Genomic DNA, 25,587 nt, shown 5'->3' with positions numbered 1-25,587 from the left:
ACTGTTATAAATGCTATTTCTCTTGCTTCTCAGACATGCCCCCTAAAAATACACGTTAGTAGTTCCTTTGCTGCAGACTTAAGAATTCAGATGAGTCAAAAGTGGGCATTCAGGGAGTGTACACTCTGGGACACTAACTTAAAATTCCAGTCAGCAGTCCTTTGGAGATGTAAATTGAGGAAGCAGCCCCCCTTTTGGACAGCTTAATGATCTGTAGTTAATAGTAAGGGGCTGCTGGGCAGATGCCATACAGCTGGGCTTACGTTAGCCTCTCTCAGCTCTCCAAATTGCTCCATGATTATAGCCATTGAGACTCTCAATCCTTCCCCCATCAGTAACCAAAAGCACAAACAAAGATCTGGCGGTGGCTGGACAGTGTGGCCTCTCTGCACACCGTCCTGCCCCAGCCAGTGACTGATGTCTTTTCCTTGGGCCTGTCTCAGGCTGAGGAGTTGTCGGCACCAGAACTAGCTCCCCAATAAGTCTGGGATGAAGAGTCCTGGATTTAAGGCCAACTTCTTCTCTTGCTTGAGTGCACACGATTTCACTAAATTTGACAGAGACTGAATGTAATCTTTTGGTAGAAAAATAGAAGCCTGGAAGTGGTACAGTACATAGTTCCCAGAGGCAGTTGGCTTGTTTTTATGCCTTATACGTAAAATTGACTTGGATTACTGTGTATCGGGGTAGCAGGTCCACTTACAAGTTCCAGGGTTTTGTTATCTTCATTCAGAAACTTAAGTAAATTTAACAACCACCACCACAAAACAACCCCTTCGAAAATGGCCAAAGGACTCATGTAGACATCTCTTTAAAGATGTTATACGAAGAGCTGATAAGCACATAAGGAGATACTCAACATCACTAATCATTAGAGAAATACAAATTGAAACCATAATAAGGTATCACTCTACAACCATTGGAATGACTAATATCAAGAAAAAAAACAGAAAATAACTATTGACAAGGTTGTGGAGAAATTGGAACCACTGTGCACTGCTGGTGGGGACATAAAATGATGCAGCTGCTATGGAAAATAGTGCTGCAATTCAGAATTACCATATGACCTAGCAACTCCATTTCTGGGTATACACCCAAAAGAATTGAAAGCAGGGCTCAAAGAGATATTTGTCCATAGGACCATCACCACCCGTGGCCAAAAAGGTAGAAGCAACCCAAGTATCCATTGATGGGTGGATGGAAATGTAGAGTTGACCTACAATGAATAGGATTCAGCATTAAAAAGGAAAGGAATTCTGACACATGCTACAACATGGCTGAACTCAGGGACACTGTGCTGAGTGAAATAAGCCAGTCATGAAAGAACAAATACCATATGGTTCCACTTACATGAGGCATCTAACATAGTAAAGTCCATAGAGACAGAAGGTAGGATGGCAGTTGCCAGGACCGAGGGAGGGAAGAATGAGGAGTTATTGTTCAGTGGGTACAGAAATTCCCTTTTGTGAGACAAAAAGAGTTCCAGAGGTGGATGGTTGTGATGGTTGCACAGCCATGTTAATGTACTTAAGGCCACCAACCTGGACACTTAAAACTTAAAAATAGTTACGGTGGGGACATCTGGGTGGCTCAGTGGTTGAGCGTCTGCCTTTCGCTCAGGTCATGATCCCGGGGTCCTGGGATCGAGTCCTGCATCGGGCTCCCTGCCAGGGAGGCTGTTTTTCCCTCTGCCTATCTCTGCCTCTCTCTCTGTGTCTCTCATGAATAGATCAATAAACTCTTTAATTTTTTTTTAAATGGTGATGGTGGTAAATCCTAAGTTATGTACATTTTACCACAGTTAAAAAACAAAACAAAACAACCCAAATCTCAACTGAAGGATGCCTTCTCTCAGCAATCCAGGCTTTTGAGGGAGATTAGAAATGAAAGGAGGGAAAAAACACACAGCTGAGGGATTGGATCTTGAATTTATGTGCAACTAATTACAAATATGCTTTTTTTTTAGAGTCACTTTTCTCTCAAGAAGGGAGCTGCAGCTTTGGGGATTGGAACAGACAGCGTGATTCTGATTAAATGTGATGAGAGGTGAGTGTGCACCTGCAGTCCTCATTGGTTAGCATTTTTCAACTTCCACACGTCTTAGATTTGGTTCCAAAACAGGCACTGACTATGGAGTGGCAAAACCACCTCCACCCCAGCTTGCCACTTACTGTTTCTTTCTCACATGGGCTCTTGCTTGGAGCCCTGGGACGTGGTTCCTCAAAGCCATGGAGCCTGATGGCTCCTGACTAAATTGCAACCTTTGTTATATCAAAATATTTTGCACCAAGAAAGTGCCAAGGGACATTCATCACCTGGGCACTTAAGCAACAACCTGTACTGTGAGCACTGATTTATGGAAGTGTCATCATCCTAGGCACTGTGGATTGTGTGAACTTGATGGACTGATTCCAGGATGGGGTGGGAGGTGGGGGACAGTTTAGTGAGCAGGAAGTAAATAATGCTCCCAGCAACTCATCCATTTTGTGCTGCAACCAAAGAGCTCTCTTAGGGAGAGAGCTTAATAGACACAAACCTCATAGGTGCTCTGGGAATGGGTGTAGGATTAAAAAGTATTTCCAGGGGGCACCTGGGCAGCTCAGTGGTTGAGCATCTGCCTGGGCTCAGGTCGTGATCTCGAGGTCCCGGGATCAAGTCCCGCATCGGGCTCTCTGCAGGGACCCTGCTTCTCCTTTGTCTGTGTCTCTGCCTCTCGCTCTATCTGTGTCTCTCATGAATAAACAAATGAAATCTTTTAAAAAAAGTATTTTCAGCATATCTATGTAAATTTTCACAAGCTGATAGGTGAAATCTACAAAAACTTAATCTCCAAAGAATCGAGTCAGAAATTTTACTAAATTAAAAGGAAGCTACTCAATTAACCATTTATTTTTTCATATGCATTCATTAGACAGATATTTATGATTGCCCACCATATCATGAGGCTCCAGAAAAGCATAAGGCATAATCCCGGTTCCCTGACAGTATCTGATCCAAGGGAGATGGGGGTAGCAGCAGAAGGAGACAGTTATATTGTTGAATCATGGGGCACAGAGCACATACTCTGTACGTTGGTAAAGCTTGGAAGGTTCACACAGCAAGCTCGTGCTTTTGAAGGATTTGCAAAGTTAGGGATGAACTGAATGAATGGAGCGGGCAGCGAAGCCATTCCAGAGGACTGAACACCGTAAACAGAGCCCCAGAAGTAGGAATGAGCTTGTGGAGCTCTAGGAAAGGAACCTGAGCAGATGTGTCCAGGAGGAACAGCCTTGGCAAACCTGGCGGGCCACATGGGACTTTGAAAGTGCAACAAAACGAACTGATTAATGACTCTGGGAGGGAAAATTTTAAGTTCTTCCTACTTTCTTGTCCACGCCTTTACATTCTGGCCTAATCTTATCTGATTGTTTGCAATGAACATGTGTTACTTTAACAATTGGAAAGACTGATGTTTTCTTTTTCTTTGTGTGTGTATGAGGAAATGCTAAAGTTAGCATTTGAACTCGATGGATCAGTAATCAAGGTAACCTGAAAACATTTTTATCCGAGAAGGGCATGACAGAAACCATCCTTCAGGAAGCAAGGCTGAGGAGAGACCAGGTTCCGTGAGGCTGGGCATGAGGGTCTGGCAATAAGATGAGTGGGAAATTATATGTATGTATACATATATATGTATTTTTATATATGTATATAATATATAATATATATATGTATACATATACACACACACACATATATATATGTATTTTTAAAAGATTTTATTTATTTATTCATGAGAGGCACAGTGAGAGAGGCAGAAACATAGGCAGAGGGAGAAGCAGGCTCCCTGCAGGGAGCCTGATGTCAGACTCGATCCCAGGACCCCAGGATCATGCCTTGAGCCAAAGGCAGACGTTCAACTGCTGAGCCATCCAGGTATCCCAGAACTGCTTATATTTTTAAGACTACCAGTACTATCAGATATTTAAGAACTGAGATTTGAGAAGAAAACTGGCACAGCCACAAAAATGCTAACTGGGAATAAAGGTTTAGATGACTTTAATATCTTTCTTAATCTGTAGCCAACTTTTATAAGGAGCCTAGAATTCAGGGAAAGATCATCTAGACGGGCCCTGTTACCTGACCCACTCAGTCTTCTAGTCTAGCCTGGTTGGCAGGTGTTCTTGACTTGAACCCCAGTGGGCTGAGGGATGACCTGGGAGAACAGAGAGTACTCTTCATGCCACTGCTCAAGGCATGGATATTGCTGCTTCTACTCCAGTGAGAATCAGGTTATAATGAAGAAAGTGGTCTTGAAATGAGCCCACCAAACCAGCCAGCGAAGCATTCCTGGGAGCCAGAGGCTGGGCTGAGGACTACTGAGTGTCTGAGGGCAGGATCATACTCCAAAGAGAACAGGGAGCACAGACAGGCTGCCAGGAACAGACACCAGAAGATGTCTGTCATTCACCAACAGCAGAGAAAGGAGTGGAAAACAAAGAATGCTGGGAAACCAGTGAAGTCTAGAATCAGTCATAGCCATGTCACCTCAAATCTTCAGATCAAAGAATTTTATGTCAACAATTTTAGAAGCCATTAGAAAAACTTAAGATACAATGTTAAAAATTATTGTTTTTTTCTTTCAGAAAATATCTCACTATCCCTTATAATGCCCCCACATACACCCATTGGGAGGGTAGAGAGGGAGGGGACTACAGGGCAGCTAGGCAAGGGGGGCTTTTTCTCTTTCTGCTCATGAGCCTTGTGGAATGGGGAAGAGAGTAGAGAGTAATACGGAGGAGAAGGAAAGAAAAAAATGTATAAGAAATAAAAGGTGGGAGAAAAAAGGCCCCGGAGATTAAAAAAAAAAAAAAATTGGAGTTAAAGTATGAAGTGAAGAAAGGAAGTACAGTTGACCCTTGAAAACATGGGGGTCAGGAGCACTGACCTCTCTACCCTATGCAGTTGAAAATTCACATATAACCTTTGACTCCTCCTGAAACTAAACTACTAAGAGCCTACTGTTGACCAGAAGCCTTACTGATAACATAGTCAATTAATACATATTTTGTTATGTTTTATATATATTACATACTATAGTCTTTCAATAAAATCATTTGTTTTTTAGAGAAAACAAAATGTTAACAAAATCATAAGGAAAATACATTTATAGTACTGTACTGTATTTATCAAAAAATATCCACACACACAAAAAATATCCATGTGTAGGGGCACCCAGATGGCTCAGTTGGTGGAATGTGCAACTCTTGATGTTGAGGTTATGAATTTGAGCCCCACAATGGGTGTAGAAATTAGGCAAAACTTTTAAAATCTTAAAAAAATAATATCCACATGTAAATGGACCCACATATTTCAAGGTCAGCAAGAACAGGGAAAAGTGAGTGGAACGGGAAGCACATGAGACCTTTAAAGAGGAATAAGTGGTGTTTTTACCATCTGAAAAGAAATCTATGCTTAGTTTAAAAAAATACAAAATAACGGGAAAACCATCATTCCACCACCCAAACAGCATCACTAACACCGTATTGTTAGTGATCTCTTTTTCCAATCTCTTTTTCCAAGCATAAAGGTTTGGGGTTTTTTCTTTTCCTATTTTAATTTACATATTTGTGATGGTGTTTCTTTTTTTTTTTTAATTTTTTTTAAATTTTTATTTATTTATGATAGTCACACAGAGAGAGAGAGAGAGAGAGAGGCAGAGACATAGGCAGAGGGAGAAGCAGGCTCCATGCACCGGGAGCCCGACGTGGGATTCGATCCTGGGTCTCCAGGATCGCGCCCTGGGCCAAAGGCAGGCGCTAAACTGCTGCGCCACCCAGGGATCCCGGTGTTTCTTTTTCTAACTAGACATGATAAGTATTTTTCCATGTTACTGCAAACATACTTAACTACATAACATGAAAAAGCATGATAGTACTTTGAAGGGTAGGTTCTGGAGCTGGACTGTTTGAGTACCTGTCTTCCCAGTCTGGTCTCAGCTCTAGCTTGGGCAAATCCTTCTCTGTGCCTCAATTTTCTTATCCAAAAAAAGTAAAAAGTAAGGACCCTGCTTCATAGACTTGTTACGAAGATTAAATGTGTTAACAAATGTAAAATACTAAAAATGATATGTAGTGGTAGAAAACAAACACAAAATATTACTCTCCTCCTGTTCATTTCCCTGTTTCTGGTACTGCTGTTGTAAATAACCCTTCTATCCTTCATTGAACATTTGTATGTGCCCAGGCTTCTCCATTTATGATTATTTCTCAGTATAATTGCTAATTTAAATTATATGAATACTCTTTTTTTAAAGATTTTATTCATTTATTCATGAGAGACACAGAGACAGAAAGAGGCAGAGACAAAGGGAGAAGCAGGCTCCATGCAGGGAGCCTGACGTGGGACTTGATCTCAGGACTTCAGGATTACCCCTGGGCCAAAGGCAGGCGCTAAACTGCTGAGCCACCCAGGGATCCCTTATATGAATAATTTTAAGGAAAGTGATACCTCAGGCCATATTGCCTTTCGAAAGGTTTTGCCAGTTTGTTCTCCTAGCAGTATCGTTTGAGAGCATGTTGGTGGGGGGTTGGGAATTAAAGCTGTGTTGGTAGCTACATGTGGTCTTTAATTCTAAATTGATAATTCACATCATCTCTATAAAATGTGTTTAAGATTGAGAGGCCTAATGGAATTAAGTGTTTGGAATTGGGAACCAAAGAGCAGACTTTGGACAGTCACCTGTAGCCATCATTCCAGTCAGAGTCATTTAAAACATGCTTGGCAGCCATTTTGTTTTTATTAACCACGTCCTTGTGAAAGTCAGATATGCGGTTCAGAAAATCACTTGAGGCTGACAAAGTGCATACCTAGCGTGCTTTGCAAAGTTCATCCAGGTTTTACAAAGCACGAACCTGGACCTGTACTTGAAGGTTTGAAGACAAGATTTGTTCTTGAAGGTTTGAAGACACATTTCTTAGTTACTCTTTCTGACTCTGCACATTAGTTTGTCCGTGGCGGGGCGAGAGGTTTTATCTTGTTCTGCAGACAATTGACTTAGCAGGAAGCTCACAATGAAGGGAAATGTCCTAGTAAAGAATATCTGTGCCTTTCTAACAATAAGCCCGAAGTTACATATGGAAGAAAATACTGCAAAATACTGTCTCTCAATTAATAATCACAGGGGCTCAGTTTAGTAACCTATGCTGTGCCCAAGATCGCGAATCCGAGAAACCACCAAGGAGCCGACACCGATGCAAACACATGAGGGTTTATTTACAAGCTCAAGCCTGGGTCCAAGTATACCCGATGCGGGGGAGCAGGGACTTGGACCCCGAGACTAAGAGGCTTAGCAACTTTATAGGGGCCCGTGGCCAATGGGATACGCAGAAAGTTGCACAGACAAGCTGGTCCGGATACTCGCAGGTGGCCGATTGAATTACATACCCTAAAGGATCCATTTGAACTGGCCTATCACTGAGCGGGATTTCCGGTTGGGGGGGCCCTGGTCATTGACTAGGGCGGGGCAGTGCCCTAAGCAATAAGCAGGTCAGCACAAGGCGGGTACAGCCCAAAATAGAGTCAGTCCCGCTCTGCTTGTCCAGGGGTAGGGGATTTTGTTAAATTTCCTGGGTCCCACACCTATTCAAAGTGAGGCTTGGTTCTCAGTTAAAACAAAGAAAGAAAAATATATAATAAATGTTCATTTGTTTGGAAAAGGTTCTTTCAAAGTTGAAAATAAAAAATATATTAACTTTATTACTCTAATAAGTAAAATAAGGCAATGGAAAACCTTATTTCACCATAGCTTACATTTGAATGTGAGCTATCATAACTAAAAAGAGTGCTCTATTTTTGTAAAAAATAATTAATCATTAAATTCAAGAGGAAAATGTATTAAATGAATCTTCAATTTCATAGTTCTAAGTTTAAGATTTCTTTTTCCTTATAAGCAAAAAGTTGAATCTTCACAGTAATGGATTAGTGAATTTTTACTCAAGTGTCATTGGGTCTCATATTTGCAAATTTTGAATTAGTGGAATCAAAATTCTGCATTGATGGTGTCTAAGGCCAGAAAAGTTATGAGGTAATATCTAGAAAAAAAATAAATATTTGTAAAAGAAACTGAGTGATATTTCAGAATTGGATTGGGCCACTGAGCAAAAAGATGTTCCCCAAAGATTCAGACAGGGGAAGGGAGAAAACTTCTATGAATAATAATTTGGAAGAATACAGAGATCCTATATGATGGAAGTGGGAGCTTTCTAAGCACCTTCTTTTGGCTGTAGGAAGTGGTCTTGGTTAGGAACACAGTGGTAAACAAGGTGGACATAGTCACAGAAGCTATAAAACTTAGTCTGCAGAGGCAGACTTTGAAACAAGTGGCAACAGTTGAGAAAGATATGTCTGTGAGAGGGGAAGTACATGTTGCTACTGATACACATCTAGTTCTACATCCAGATGGAAGATGATGGGAATTAGCCAGATGAAAAGGAAAGAATGTTCCAGGCAGAAAACCATGGCACATTCTAAGCCATGAATGTGAGGGAAGCTGACTTATCCAAAGAACTGAAAAGAAGTTCTGGAAGGAAGTGCTCAGAATGACCTTGTCATGAAGGATTTCATGAGCCATGTTAAGCCGTTTGGACTTTAGGTTTGAAGACAAGATGCCACTGAAGGGTTTTGAGCAGCAAAGCAACATCATATTTTGGCATTAGAAAGTTCATTTTAAATGCGGAGTGAAGTACAGGTTGGAGGCTAGAAGGTTGTGGCTGTGGTAGTGATATGAGTAGATGCTGAATGGTAGGCTGACCTGATGTAGATGAATGCTGAAATTAATAGGTATTATTCACTGATGGGTGTGCAGATTGAGAGAAGAGTCAAGAATGAATACCAGGCTTCTAGCTTGCCAGCTAGGTCCATGTGGTGCTGTTCTCTGAGATAAGGAACCCTGGCCAAAGTGAGAAGTTCAGACTTGAAGATGTTGAGTTTGAAAAAGTGATGAGACATCCAAGTGAGGGTGTCAAGTAGGCATTTGGAAATATGAGCCTGAGGCTCTGAAGTTACACTGCAAGACCCACATAGAGTGGGCCCAGGAAAGAACTCTAAGGATCATCCACATTCCAGGGACAAGCAGAGTTAGAAGAGCCTGCAGTGGAGACTGAGAAGCAGCAGTCAGAGTCGTTGGAAGGTAATCAAGAATCAGGAACTGGGGGCCTTGAGAGTCTTTCTAGAAGAAGTGGTTAGGGTCATCAAATGCTACCAATAGATGAAATAAGAGTCAACAACTACCTGTCAGCTTTACTTATCAGGGGGTGGCTGGTGAATTTGGGAAGACTAGCTTCAATAGAGGGGTGAAGGCAGAAGGTAGTTTGCAGCAGGTGAAGGGTGGGTAGGAGGGAAGGGAAGGGAGAGCAGATTATAGACAGCATCTCTAGAGATTGAGCCATGAAGGGAAGCAGGAAGGATGGAAGCTGTAGGAGTTTTGAATTCAGGATGGTTTTGGGTTTCATTGTTTTAAGGAGGGTGCTTAAGGTATATTTAACTGTGAGACCAAAGACCTGCTAGGCAAGAACTATGAATTATATGAAAAGAAGGGATACAATAGATAGCAGCTTAATTTCTCTTGGGAGTTCCTTATTCCGTTGGCAAAGTTGTTTAGGAGCTTCCTCTGAAGAGCTCACAAGAACTCTGCAGTTATCTTACATTATACAACTGGAAAGAAACGTGGGAGAGAGACCAGGAATGGCTCTGAAGGGCAGAGGAAAGCGTAGGGACCTATGAGTAGGGATGGAGCAAAGCCCTAGACTTGTAAGAGCTGAGAGCTGTGAACAGATTTCAATTCAGAAACCCTCAGGATTGCCAAGGTTCTTAGACATTAACACATCTAACCTTTCTTTTTTCACTTTGTATTTTGTGAATTGTATATATGTATTTTATATATATTACATATATATGTTATATATATATATATATATATATATATATATATATATATATTTCCACATTTTCCTTATCCATTCATCTGTTGATGACACTTAGGCTGCTTCCATATCTTACCTATTGTAAATAATGCTACAATAAACATAGAGTGCATATATCTTTTTGAATTGGTGCTTTCATTTCTGGGGGCTAAATACCCAGCAGTGGTATTATTGGATCATATGGTATTTCTTTTTAATTTTTTGAGGAAACTCCATACTGCTTTTCACAATAGCTGCACCAGTTTGCATTCCCACCAACAGTGAATGAGGATTCTCTTTCTTCACATCCTCACCACACCAACTCATCCTCATCAACTTATTTTGATTCTAGCCATTCTAACTGGTCTAAGGTTTTGATTTGCATTTTCCTGATGATGAGTGACGTTGAGCATCTTTTCATGTGACTGTTGGCCATCTGTATGTCTTCTTCAAAAAAATGTCTATTCAGATCCATTTTAAATTGAATTACTTGGGGTTTTTTTGGTATTGACTTCTGTGAGATCGTTAATATTTTGTGTACCCTTTTATCAGATATGTCATTTGCAAAGATCATCTCCCATTCAGTAGGTTGTCTTTTTGTTTTGTTAATGGTTTCCTTTGCTGTGCAAAAGCTTTTTTATTTTGATGTAGTCCCAATAGCGTATTTTGCTTTTGTTTCCTTTACCTTCGGAGACGTATTTAGAAAAATGGTGCTATGGCCAATGTCAGAGAAATTACTGCCTGTGTTCTCTACTAGATTTTTATGGTTTCAGGTCTCAGGTTTAGGTCTTTAATCCATTTTGAGTTTTGATATACATGCTTTAGAGTTCTCTTTCTCTCCATGTATATAATTCAACATTGTATCTTGAACGTTATGAATATTTGAATATTACAAATACAAATTATATGTGTATTATAGTTTTTTTCTGAACCATCTAAGAATTCCTTACAGATGTGATACCTTTTCCCCTTAATAATTCAATGTGCATTTCATTACCTAAGAAGAAGGATATTTATTTAAATAATCACAGTACAATGATCAAAATCATATCTGACATTGGCACAAGACTATTATTTAATTGATACACCTTATTCAAATTTCACTAATTGTCCCAATAATATTCTATAGGCTATGTTTTTCCCAGTCCAAGCTCACACATTACATTCAGTTGTCATATCTCTTTAGTTTCCTTTCATCTGCAACATTTCCTCCTCCTTCCTTTGTCTTTCATGACACTGATGTTTTTGTAGAGTGTATTTATTTTGTAGAATATTTCTTAATTTGGGTTCATCTCGTATTTTCTCATGGTTAGATTCAGGCAATGCATTTTAGGGAGGAATTCCAGGGAGGGTGATCCTTGTCTTTCTTAGTTATTCCCCCTTGGGAGGTTTGTCATATTATTAGTAACGTCAGCATTGACCACTTGATTGGGGTAGTGTCTGCCAAGTTTTGCCCTGTAAAATGATGATTCTCTACTTTGTAGTTTATCTTGTAGGCGATGCTTTGAAACTATTTAAATATTCTGTTGCTCCTGAAACATTCACTCTCTAGTTAGCATCCATTGAAGATTCTTGCCTGAATTATGATTATGATGGTTGCAAAATAGTGATCTTCTAACTCTCTCATTACTTCTCTCTTTATTTGTTCCTGTCACTCTACTACTGTAAGGAAGACCTCTCCCCACTCCGTGTAAAATCATATATTCACCATCAGGTTGGCCTCACAGGTGCTTTTAGAAATTAGTTCTCTCTAGCACTCTCTCCCATTCTCTCCCCATTTTTCCATCTCGTATTCCTTCCTATGGGGTTTCCATTAAATTATCTAACTTGCTGTAAAGCCGTAGAGGAAACAAATCTGAGCAAGATACGTGAAACCTGGTTGGCAGAGGACTGGAAGAGTCGCTGGCCTTCCTAGATCCCATGTAACATGAGATCTCTGTTAGGTATTTTGATTAATAGTTGTCTACCACAAAATGAACACTTATGTTTTTGTATAAATTATAGTTTTTTAGTTTAACATGTCTCTTAGCTTTACAACTTACAGTTAGATAACATTTCCTTGTGCTGGTTAAGTACCACACTTTATCATTCAATTGATTTGAACAATTGAAAGTATAAATAATCTGAAGTCATTATATTCTCTTGTTAAATTAGCTGAATTGTGGCCAGCATCTGAAAATGGTTAGGGAAGCTAATTAACTCTTTCAGGTCCTTGGGGACCTATTGAGCTCACTGTAATAGGGAAGACTTCACAGAGACCCTGAATCAATTATTATTGAGTAGGGCTGGAGTAAGCCTTGTTCTGACTGTCATATTTCCTATGGGTTTAGACGCAGAAAACTCAGAGGTCCTAGAGGTGTATGTGCTTCATTATGTCCTATATCAGGAAGCCCAGGTGGCTCAGTGGTTTAGCGTCACCTTCAGTCCAAGGCCTGATCCTGGAGACCCGGGATCGAGTCCCACGTCAGGCTCCCTGCATGGAGCCTGCTTCTCCCTCTGCCTGTGTCTCTGCCTCTCTCTCTGTGTCTCTCATGAATAAATAAATAAAATCTTTTAAAAAAGGATTATAAAATAATAATAGCTGGCACTTAGTGAGTGCTTATTATGTGCCAGGCAGATTCCCAAGCACTTTACACAATTGATCTAATTAATTCATTTATTAGAGACACAGAAGTGTATATCCTCTCACATTTACCTGGTGCTGACATAGTTTGTGAGGAGTATCTATGTACACAACAGTCCTAAGCAGTAGGGTGAGTTCACCTTTCTCTGTCTGATTTATAACCCTGGCAGAGGGGCAGCATTTCCACGACCACCTAGCTGGAAAGTAAAGAATCAGGGTTTGGACTCAGAAAAGAACTCTTAGTGTTTGCCAGTTAAACATAGTCCTTTGTCTTCTTTCCACAGATTTTTAAATTATGGTAAAATGCGCATAAAATTTCCCATCTTAGCCATGTTTAAGGATACAGTTCAGTGATACAAATGAACTTCTGCTGTCACACACCCATCATCACTATCCATCTCCAAAACTCTTTTCATCTTGCAAAACCGAAACTCCATATCTATTCAACACAAACTCCCCATTCCTCTCTCTCCCCGCCCCCTGGCAACCACATTCTACTTTCTGTCTCTGTGAATTCAACCACTCTAGGTAACTGACTCTTTTTTTGTCTTTTTGTGATTGACTGATTTCACTTAGCATGGCGTCCTCAAGGTGCATCCATGATGAAATGAATGCCATCCATTCCTTCCTTTTTAGGGCTGAATAATATTTCCTTGTATGTATATACCACTTGGATTGCTTCCACATTTGGGCTATTCACAATAGTGAATAGTGCTGCTCTGGCCCTGGGTGTGCAAATAGCTCATTGAGCCTTGCTTCTAATTCTTTTGGGCATATACTCAGAAGTGGAATTGACAGGTAATGTGGCAATTCTATTCTTAATTTTTTGAGAACTGACATATCGTTTTCCATAGTGGCTGCACTATTTGACATTTCCACTAATAACGCATAAGCATTCCAACTTCTTCACATCCTTGCCAGCATTTGCTGTTTTCTGGTTTCTTTGTGTTTTGTTTTGTTTTGTTTATAGTAGTCATCCAAATGAATGTAAGGCAGTATTTCATCCTGGTTCTGATCTGCATTTCTTTAATTAATGATGTTGAACACCTTTTTGTGTGCTTACTATTTGTACATCTTTTTTAGAGAAATGTCTATCCAAGTCCTTTGCCCATTTAAAAAAATAATTTTACATATTTATTTTTACTTTTGAAGATTTGTACTTCTGGTATAAATCTGACAAATTGAGGTATAACTGACAAAAATTGTGTGTATTCAAGGTGTACAATATATGACTTGAGATACATATACATACACTGTAAAATGATTACCAGAATCAAGCTAATTAACATATATATCACCTCACACAGTTACCATTTGTGAGGGGAGGAGTATGTGGTGAGAATTCTTAAGACCCACTCTCGTTGGGATGCCTGGGTGGCTCAGCGGTTAAGCGTCTGCCTTCGGCTCAGGGCATGATCCTGGAGTTCTGGGTTGGAGTCCCATATTGGGCTCCCTGCATGGAGCCTGCTTCTTCTTCTACCTATGTCTCTGCCTCTCTCTCTATCTCTCTCTCTCTCATAAATAAACAAAATCTTTAAAAACAAAAAAAAGATCTACTCTCTTAGCAAACTTCAGGTATACTAAACAAGATTATTAATTAAGTTATCAAGCTGTATGTTAGATCCCTAGAACTTACTCATCTTATAACTCTTTGAGCAATAATTTCCCATATCTCCCACCCAGTATTTCCTGAGGGCAATCACCCTTCTACTCTCTGCTTCTATGAGTTTGATTTTTTTCAATTCAATATATAAATGAAATAATATAGTATTTGTCTTTCTGTGTCTGGCTTATTTTGCTTAGCGTAGTATCAGCCAGGTTCATCCATGTTTTCACAAATTTCCTTCTTTTTATGGCTGAATAATATTCCGTTGTGTGTATGTATGTATCACACTTCTTTATCCATTCATTCACTAATCAACTCTCAGATTGTTTCCTAATCTTTCCTAGTGGGAATAATACTGCAGTGAAGATGGAAGTACAGATATCTCTTTGCAAAGCTGATTTGATTTCCTTTGGATTTACCAAGAAGTGGGATTCATGAATCATATAGTAGTCCTATTTTTAATTTTTGAGGAGACTCCATACTGTTTTCCACAGTGGCCACACCAGTTTACCTTCCTACCAACAGTGTATGAGGGTCCCCTTTCTCCACACCCATACGAACATTTATAATTTCATGTCTTTCTGATGAGAGCCATCCTAACAGATATGTGATATCTCACTGTGGTTTTGCTTTGCGTTTCTTTGATGGTTAGTGATGCTGAACACCTTTTCATATGCCTATCAGTTATTTGTATGTCTTCTTTAGAAAAATATCTATTCAGGTCCTGTGCTCATTTTTTAATCAGATTATTTGAGTTTTGCTATTGAGTTGTAGGAGTTCTTTATATAATTTGGATATTAATCCTTTATCAGATATATGGTTTACAAATATTTTCTCCCATTCCATAGATTGCCTTTTCATTTTGTTGATTGTTTATTTTGCTGTGCAGAAGTTTTTTAGTTTGATGTAGTCCTATTTGTTTATTTTTGCTTTTGTTGTCTTTGCTTTTGGTATTAAATCCTAAAAAATTATAGACAAAACCAATGTCAGGGAGCTTAACATTTATGTTTTCTTCTAGGAGTTTTATGGTTTCAGGTTTTGGGATCAAGTCACTAATCTGGTTTGTGTTAATTTTTGTGCTTGATGTAAGATAGTGATCCAGTTTCATTTTTTTGTGTGAGGTTGTCCAGTTTCCCCAGCACCATTTATTGAAGAGCCTATCCTTTCCTCGTTGTATATTTTTGACATTTTTGTCAAAGATTATTTGACTCTACATGCATGGGTTTACTTCTGGGCTCTCTGTTCTGTTTCATTGCTCTATGTGTCTATTTGTATGACAGAACCATACTGTTTTGATTACAATATCTCTGTAACATTGTTTGAAATCAGGAAATATGATGCCTCCAGATTTGTTCCTCTTTCTCAAGATTGCTTTGGCTATTTGGGCTCATTTGTGGTTCCATATAAATTTTAGGATAGTGTTTTTCTATTTCTTGAAAAATGCCATTTGAATTTTTAACAAGGATTGCATTGAATATGTAGATGATTTGAGGTAGTATGGCCATTTTAACAATATTAATTCCTCCAATCTGTGAATACAGGACATGTTTCCATTTATTTGCATCTTCTTCCATCAATAGCTTCTAGTTTTTAGTATACAGATCTTTTATCTCCTTGGTTAAATTTATTTCTAAGTATTTGATTCTTTTTCATGCTACTATAAATGGGATTGATTTTTTTAATGTTAATTTCACATCCTATAATTTTATTAAATTTATTAGTTCTAACAGTTTTTTTTTTTTTTTTGGTAGAGTCTTTAGGGCTTTCTATATATAAGATCATGTCATCTGCAACAGAGACAATTTAACTTCTTCCTTTCCAATTTGAATGTTTTTGTTTTTGTTTTTGTTTCTCTTTCTTGCATAATTGCTCTGGCTAGGACTTCTAGTACTATGTTGAATAGAAGTGATAAGAGTTAGGCACTCTTGCTTTCTTCCTGATCTTAGAGGAAAATCCTTCAGCTTTTAATCATTGAGTATATTGTTACTTACAGGATTGTCATATATGGCTTTCATTGTGTTGAGGAAGAGTCTCTCTAACTCCAGTTTGTTGAGAGTTTTTATCGTGAAAGGATGTTGAATTTTGTCAAATGTTTTTTCTGTATCTATTGAGATAATCATATGATTTCCATCCATCATTCTGTTAATGTTGTGTATCAAATTGATTGATCTGCAGATGTTGAACCATCCTTGCAACCCAGGGATAAATCCCACTTGATTATTGTGTATTACCCTTTTAATATTGCTGAATTTGATTTGCTAGTCTTTCATGAGAATTTTGCATCTATGTTCATCTGAGATATTGGTCTATAATTTTCTTTTCTTGTAGTGTCCGTATCTGGCTTTGGTATGAGGGTAATCCCAGTTTCATAAAATGAATTTGGAAATATTTCCTCCTCTTCAATTTTTTAGGAGAGTTTGGGAAGGATTAGCATTAATCCTTTAAATGTTTGGTAGAATTTACTTATGAAACCATCTGGTCCCGTCTTTGTTGGAGGTTGTTGATTACTGCTTTCATCTCTTCACTCATTATCGGTCTCTTTAGAAATTCTACTTCTTGGGCAGCCCTGGTGGCTCAGTGGTTTAGCAGTGCCTTTGGCCCAGGGCCTGATCCTGGAGTCCTGGGATTGTGTCCCATGTTGGGCTCCCTGCATGGAGCCTGCTTCTCCCTCTGCCTGTGTCTCTGCCTATCTATCTCTCATGAATAAATGAACAGGTAAAAAAAAGAAAGAAAGAAATTCTACTTCTTCATGATTCACTCTCAGTAAGTTGTGTATTTCTAGGAAATTATTCACTTTTTCTACATTACAGAAATTGTTGGCATAATATTTTTTATAGTAGTCTTTTGTGATCTTTTGTATTTATGTGGTATGAGTTGTAATGTTTCCTTTTTCCTTTTTAATTTTTTATCTGAAGTCTCTCTTTTGTTTCTTGGTTAGTACAACTATTTGTTAATTTTGTTTATTTTTTTCAAAAGCCAGATCTTAATTTTGTTGATCCTTTTTTTTTTTTTTTATCTTTTCTATTGTCTCCATTTATTTCTGTTCTAATCTTTGTTATTTCCTTCTTCTGCTAATTTTGGGCTTACTTTGTTCTGTCTTTTCTAGTTCCTTGAGATGTAAAGTTAGATTTTGTGAGACTCTGCTTTTTTTGTACTGTAGCCATTTATCACTATAATCGTCCCTTTTAGAACTGTTTTTGCTGCATCTTGTAAGTTTTGTTATTTTGTATTTTCATTTTTATTTGTCTAAAGATACTTTTTGATTTTTTAAATTTCTTCTTTGGCCTATTGGTTGTTCAGGAGTATGTTTTTCAATTTCCACACTTTTATGATTTTCCCAATTTTTCTACTATTAATTGATTTCTAGTTTCACATCACTGTGGTTGTAAAAGATACTTGATATGATTTCAATCCTCTTAAAGTTGTTAAGATTTTTTTGTGTTCTAGCATATGATCTATTCTGAAAAATGTCTATATACACTTGAGAAAAATGTATATCTGCTGTTGTTGGGGAGAATATTATAAATGTGCCTCTTATGTGCATTTGGTCATCTTTGAATTGGAGTTTTTGTTGTGGAATTTAAGGAGTGCTTCATATATTTGAGATGTTAGTCCTTTACCAGATTTTGCAAAAATTTGTAAATATTTTCTTACATTCTGTGGGATGCATTTTTACTCTGTCAATAGTGTCTTTTTTGTTTTGTTTTGTTTTGTTTTGTTTTCAATAGTGTCTTTTAATGCACAAGAGGTTTTCATTTTTATGAAGTCCAATTTGTCGATTTTTCCTTTTGTTATTTGTGCCTTTGGCATCATATCCATTTTGTCTTTGGCAAAATATCCACTGCCAAATCCAATGTCATGAAGCTTTTGCCCTATGTTTTTTTCTAAGAGTTTTATAGTTTTAGCTTTTACATTCAGATCTCTGACCCATTTTGGACTAATTTTTGTATATGGTGTTAGGTAAGGGATGGCTTCTTCTTTTTTAAAAAGCAAACATAATATTCTTTCTTATTTTCCTACAATTATAATTTTTTATAATATTCTTTCCAGAGACAGCACATATTCTTTGTAGAAAAGCTGGAAAATAGGAGGATTTAGGCATAATCTCTTATAATTCTTTGGTGCATATAGTTCCAAATACATTATATACATTTAAACACAAAACCTACTGATTAGAAACTTGTTTTTTATATAATAAAATACTATGGGCAAATTTCATGTCATTAGAAATTCTCCAAGACAATTTTTAATTACTATTTAATAACCTGTTGTTTGGAATTTATATTGCATAACAAGTCTGTTGTTATACACTTAAGCCACTGTAAATTTCTACTATGTAAAAAATTGCTGATATACATATCAGTTTGGATAAATACTTGCACACATACTTATATTATTTTCTTAGGATAAATTCCTAAAAATAGAATTTCTGAGCCCTGGACTGTCTGTACTAAGAGTTAGGATACTTGCTGGCATGTTGCCCTTCAGAAAAGAACCAACCAGTTTACACTCATCCAAAGCCGTATGGTGACTGCTCACCATGTTCTTACTAATCCTAAAAACTAAAACTTTAAATGACCTATGTCAATTTGATGAGTGGAAACCTTTCTTTATTATTTATATTTTCATTTGCATTTTCAATAATTAGCAAAGTTGAGCATCTTATGCTTATCAGCCATTCATAGTTGAAAAAACACAAAGCCCTTTTTGTCATGTATCATTTGCTTTTAATTTAATGTATGGTATTTACAAAAATATTCCATTTTTTGGTAGTCAGGGCTATCAATTATCCATTTTCTACTTCTGGTGTCTTTTCTAGAAAGTCTACCTCATTCTTAGTACATGCTAATATTCATCTTTTTTCCTGGAAATTTTATATTATTAATTTAATAGTTGATCTAACTGAAATTTATTTTGATCTGTGGTATTGGAGAGATATATAATTATTTTTTAGTTTTTTTTATCCACTTAGTTTTTTGCCAAATATTGTCCCAATACCATGTGAGATCAAACAAAATGATTTCATCACTTTCTAGTCTTCTATTTTTGTTGCACTGATTTGCCTATTTGGCTCAATCTCAATCCTTTATAACCACTATAGTGTTATAATCTACCCTCTAGTAGAGAAAAATCTGTCCCCTGTCCTCTTTAATTGGATATACTTAATTATGGTTTTTACCTAGTTGTACTTTAGAATTATTTTCTCAGGCCCCCATTCCCCTAAAACTCCCAGTGGGGAACCAGATAGAATTGTGTTACATTTAGAGATCAATTTATATATTTGCAATGTTGAGTTTTCTCATCAAAGAACATGTATCTCTCCACTTACTCAAATCTCTTTTTGCATCCTTTGGTAAAGATCTGTGTTTCTCTTCTTATATATTATTTCAGTTTACTCATTTACAGTTTCAAATACTAATTATTATTTTACCTCCCTTCCATTCTTTGTATTCTTGCAACAACTTGTACTTGCTTCCATGTTAATCTGTAATTTCCTCTGTATTATATATATTTTTAAAGGTTTTATTTGTTTATTCATGAGAAACACAAAAAGAGAGGCATAGACATAAGCAGAGAGAGAAGCAGTGTCCCTGTAGGAACCCTGATGTGATACTTGATCCCAAGACCCTGGGATCATGACCTGAGCCAAAGGCAAATGATCAACCACTGAGCCACCCAGGTCCCCATCTCTATTATATTTTCAAACATATTCAGGATTTTTATGGCTATCTATAAGATATACTGAGAAGTTTTTCTGGGCTACCTTTGAAAGATTTTCCTTTTAGAATTAACTAGTTTCTAGAAATAAATCCAGCAGCTTCCTGTTGTCTTCTCTGTAAGAATTTAGAGGTCATTATCAGCCCATAGTAGACTTGTTAAAATTCACTATTAAAACATCTGGGCCTGTCATTTTGAGGGTAGTTTTTGGTAACTTTTTCCCTTACTTACTTCTTGATTATTTTTTTTTCAAATTTCCTATATATTCTTCAATCACTTCTTGTAATTTACATTTTAGTAGGAAAAAATTATCTATTACCTCAAAAATTTTAAGATTAGCACAAAGTTCTATATAGAATTTCTTATAATACTAAAATATATTTTCTTATAACTTCTTTTTTATTTCAAAAATTGCATCTTTTCCCTTTACTGAACTAATCAGATATTTGTATATTCACTAATCTTTTCAATATACCAGCTTCTGAATTTACTAATTCAGTCTACATTATAAAGTTTCTAATTCATTGAAAAATTCATTCATTCTCTCTACCTATATTGTTTGTTTACAATTTTTTAGCTTCTTGGATTAAATATTTAGTTTAGTTATGCTTATCAACTGGGTTTTTTTTAAAGATTTTATTTATTCATTCATGAGAGACACAGAAAGAGAGACAGAGACACAGGCAGAGGGATAAACAGGGAGTCCACTGTGGGACTCAATCCCAGGACCCCGGGATCATGCCCTGAGCCAAAAGCTCAACCACTGAAACACCCATGTTCTCTGTTATTTAATTTCAAAAGCATGTCAGACTATGAATTTTCCTCTGAAAATGATTTAGGATGCTTCTCATATTTTTATATGTAGTATTTCCATGTCATTAATGTTTAATGATCCGTAATTGCAGTATGATATCTTCCCTGACTCAGAGCTTATTTAGAAGAGCTAAGTACATTTTTTCACGTGGTGAATTGAACTTCCTATCACAATCCCTTATTTTCTCTACCAGAGTGTTCAGGAGAGAGGAATGGCAGTTTGGGGACTTGAGGTAGTGATGAGAGATGGTCAGCATGCACCCTCTTTCCCATAGACACTACCCTTGCCACATACTTCCCTGTGAGCTCTAATGCTGTCATGCAATGGCAGCAATCCACAGGTTTTTTTTTTTTAATAATAAATATATTTTTTATTGGTGTTCAAATTGCCAGCATACAGAATAACACCCAATGCTCATCCCGTCAAGTGCCCACCTCGGTGCCCGCCACCCAGTCACCCACACCCCCCACACTCCTCCCATTCCACCAGCCCTACTTCGTTTCCCAGAGTTAGGAATCTTCCATGTTCTGTCTCCCTTACTGATATTTCCTACCCATTTCTTCTCCCTTCCCCTCTATTCCCTTTCACTATTATTTAATTCCCCAAATGAATGAGACAATATAATGTTTGTCCTTCTCCTATTGACTTATTTCACTCAGCATAATACCCTCCAGTTCCATCCACGTTGAAGCAAATGGTGGGTATTTGTCATTTCTAATGGCTGAGGAATATTCCATTGTATACATAAACCACATCTTCTTTATCCATTCATCTTTCGATGGACACCGAGGCTCCTTCCACAGTTTGGCTATTGTGGACGTTGCTGCTAGAAACATCCGGGTGCAGGTGTCCCGGCGTTTCATTGCATCTGTATCTTTGGGGTAAATCCCCAGCAGTGCAATTACTGGGTTGTAGGGCAGGTTTATTTTTAACTTTGAGGAACCTCCACACAGTTTTCCAGAGTGGCTGCACCAGTTCACATTCCCACCAACAGTGTAAGAGTGTTCCCTTTTCTCCGCATCCTCTCCATTTGTGGTTTCCTGCCTTGTTAATTTTCCCCATTCTCACTGGTATGAGGTGGTATCTCATTGTGGTTTTGATTTGTATTTCCCTGATGGCAAGTGATGCAGAGCATTTTCTCATGTACTTGTTGGCCACGTCTATGTCTTCCTCTGTGAGATTTCTCTTCATGTCTTTTGCCCATTTCATGATTGGATTGTTTGTTTCTTTGCTGTTGAGTTTAATAAGTTCTTTATAGATCTTGGAAACTAGCCCTTTATCTGATATGTCATTTGCAAATATCTTCTCCCATTCTGTAGGTTGTCTTTGAGTTTTGTTGACTGTATCCTTTGCTGTGCAAAAGCTTCTTACCTTGATGAAGTCCCAATAGTTCATTTTTGCTTTTCTTTCTTTTGCCTTCATGGATGTATCTTGCAAGAAGTTACTGTGGCCGAGGTCAAAAAGGGTGTTGCCTGTGTTCTCCTCTAGGATTTTGATGGAATCTTGTCTCACATTTAGATCTTTCATCCATTTTGAGTTTATCTTTGTGTATGGTGCAAGAGAGTGGTCTAGTTTCATTCTTCTGCATGTAGATGTCCAATTTTCCCAGCACCATTTATTGAAGAGACTGTCTTTCTTCCAGTGGATAGTCTTTCCTCCTTTGTCGAATAATAGTTGACCATAAAGTTGAGGGTCCACTTCTGGATTCTCTATTCTGTTCCATTGATCTATGTGTCTGTTTTTGTGCCAGTACCACACTGTTTTGATGACCACAGCTTTGTAGTACAACCTGAAATCTGGCATTGTGATGCCCCCAGCTATGGTTTTCTTTTTTCAGATTCCCCTGGCTATTCGGGGTCTTCTGATTCCACACAAATCTTAAAATAATTTGTTCTAACTCTCTGAAGAAAGTCCATGGTATTTTGATAGGGATTACATTAAATGTGTAAATTGCCCTGGGTAATATCGACATTTTCACAATATTAATTCTGCCAATCAATGAGCATGGAATATTTTTCCATCTCTTTGTGTCTTCCTCAATTTCTTTCAGAAGTGTTCTATAGTTTTTAGTGTATGGATCCTTTACCTCTTTGGTTAGGTTTATTCCCAGGTATCTTATGCTTTTGGGTGCAATTGTAAATGGGATTACTCCTTAATTTCTCTTTCTTCAGTCTCATTGTTATTGTATAGAAATGCCACTGACTTCTGGGCATTGATTTTGTATCCTGCCACGCTGCCAAATTGCTGTATGAGTTCTAGCAATCTTGGGGTGGAGGCTTTTGGGTTTTCTATGTAGAGTATCATGTCATTTGCGAAGAGGGAGATTTTGACTTCTTCTTTGCCAATTTGAATGCCTTTTATGTTTTTTGTTGTCTGATTGCTGAGGCTAGGACTTCCAGTACTATGTTGAATAGCAGTGGTGAGAGACATCCCTGTCTTGTTCCTGATCTTAGGGGAAGGGCTCCCAGTGCTTCCCCATTGAGAATGATATTTGCTGTGGGCTTTTCGTAGATGGCTTTTAAGATGTTGAGGAATGTTCCCTCTATCCCTACACTCTGAAGAGTTTTGATCAGGAATGGATGCTGTATTTTGTCAAATGCTTTCTCTGCATCTATTGAGAGGATCATATGGTTCTTGGTTTTTCTGTTGCTGATATGATGAATCACATTGATTGTTTTACGAGTGTTGAACCAGCCTTGTGTCCCGGGAATAAATCCTACTTGGTCATGGTGTATAATTTTCTTAATGTATTGTTGCATCCTATTGGCTAGTATCTTGTTGAGAATTTTTGCATCCATGTTCATCAGGGATATTGGTCTATAATTCTCCTTTTTGGTGAGGTCTTTGTCTGGTTTTGGAATTAAGGTGATGCTGGCCTCATAGAATGACTTTGGAAGTACTCCATCTCTTTCTATCTTTCCAAACAGCTTTAGTAGAATAGGTATGGTTTCTTCTTTAAATGTTTGATAGAATTCCCCAGGGAAGCCATCTGGCCCTGGACTTTTGTGTCTTGGGAGGTTTTTGATGACTGCTTCAATTTCCTCCCTGGTTATTGGCCTGTTCAGGTTTTCTATTTCTTCCTGATCCAGTTTTGGTAGTTTGTGGCTTTCCAGAAATGCATCCATTTCTTCTAGATTGCCTAATTTATTGGCGTATAGTTGTTCATAATATGTTTTTAAAATCATTTGTATTTCCTTGGTGTTGATTGATCTCTCTTTTCTCATTCATGATTTTATTAATTTGAGTCTTCTCTCTCTTCTTTTTAATAAGGTTGGCTAATGGTTTATCTATCTTATTAATTCTTTCAAAGAACCAACTCCTGCTTTTATTGATCTGTTCCACAGTTCTTCTGGTCTCGATTTTGTTGAGTTCTGCTCGAATCTTCATTAACTCTCTTCTTCTGCTGGGTGTAGGATCTATTTGCTGTTTTTTCTCTAGCTCCTTTAGGTGTAAGGTTAGCTTTTGTATTTGAGTTCTTTCCAGTTTTTGGATGGATGCTTGTTTTGGAATGTATTTCACCCTCAAGACTGCTTTTGCTGCATCCCAAAGGTTTTGAGGGTTGTATGTTCATTCTCATTAGTTTCCATGAATCTTTTTAATTCTTCCTTAATTTCCTGGTTGACCCTTTCATCTTTTAGCAGGATGGTCCTTAACCTCCACGTGTTTGAAGTCCTCCCAAACTTCTTGTTGTGATTTAGTTCTAATTTCAAGGCATTATGGTCTGAGAATATGCAGGGGACGATCCCAATCTTTTGGTATCGGTTAAGACCTGATTTGTGACCCAGTATGTGGTCTATTCTGGAGAAAGTTCCATGTGCACTTGAGAGAATGTGTATTCAGTTGCGTTTGGATGTAAAGTTCTGTGGATATCTGTGAAATCCATCTGGTCCAGTGTATCATTTAAAGCTCTTGTTTCTTTGGAGATGTTGTGCTTAGAAGACCTATCGAGTGTAGAAAGCACTAGATTGAAGTCAGCAGTATAAGTGTATTATTATCTAAGTATGTCTTAATTTGGTTATTAATTGATTGATATGTTTGGCAGCTCCCACATTTGGGGCATATATATTGAGGATTGTTAAGTCCTCTTGTTGGATAGATCCTTTAAGTATGATATAGTGTCCCTCTTCATCTCTCACTACTGTCTTCGGGGTAAATTTTAGTTTATCTGATATAAGGATGGCTACCCCTGCTTTCTTTTGAGGACCATTTGAATGGTAAATGGTTCTCCAACCTTTTGTTTTCAGCCTGTAGGTGTCCTTATGTCTAAAATGAGTCTCTTGTTGACAGCAAATAGATGGGTCCTGCTTTTTTATCCAGTCTGACACTCTGCGCCTTTTGATGGGGTCATTAAGCCCATTCAGTTCAGAGTTACTATGGAAAGATACGAGTTTAGTGTCATCATGATATCTATTCAGTCCCTGTTTTTGTGGATTGTTCCACTGGACTTCTTCTTAAAGGGGAATTTTGAGAGTCCCCCTTAAAATTTCTTGCAGAGCTGGTTTGGAGGTCACATATTCTTTCAGTTCCTGCCTGTCTTGGAAGCTCTTTATCTCTCCTTCTATTGTAAATGGGAGCCTTGATGGGGATAGAGTATTCTCGGCTGCATGTTCTTCTCATTTAGGACCATGACTGTATCCTGCCAGCCCTTTCTGGCCTGCCATGTCTCTGTGGAGAGGTCTGCTGTTACCCTTATACTCCTCCCCATAAAAGTCAGGGATTTCTTGTCTCTTGCTGCTTTAAGGATCTTCTCTTTATCTTAGGAATTTGCAAGCTTAACTATTAAATGTCGAGGTGTTGAATGGTTTTTATTGATTTTAGGGGGGAGATCTCTCTATTTCCTGGATTGAATGCCTGTTTCCCTTCCCAGATTAGGAAAGTTTTCAGC

The 25,587-nt window shown here is 37.9% G+C and overlaps 1 protein-coding gene across 1 annotated transcript in view; it reads left to right on the top strand.

Moving 5' to 3' along the window:
* Positions 1–25,587, top strand: part of GAD2 (glutamate decarboxylase 2) — an 89,452-nt gene that overhangs the window by 22,522 nt on the left and 41,343 nt on the right. The window contains exon 8 of the mRNA XM_072825309.1: positions 1,967–2,046. Coding sequence (XP_072681410.1) covers positions 1,967–2,046 — 80 coding nt within the window. The remainder of the gene's footprint in view (positions 1–1,966; positions 2,047–25,587) is intronic.

Source organism: Canis lupus, chromosome 5 (genome assembly GCF_048164855.1).
Source record: "Canis lupus baileyi chromosome 5, mCanLup2.hap1, whole genome shotgun sequence".
Taxonomy (NCBI): Eukaryota; Metazoa; Chordata; class Mammalia; order Carnivora; family Canidae; genus Canis; species Canis lupus.
The sequence above is the reverse complement of the archived record's forward strand: the minus strand, read 5'-3'. Positions and strand labels throughout refer to the sequence as shown.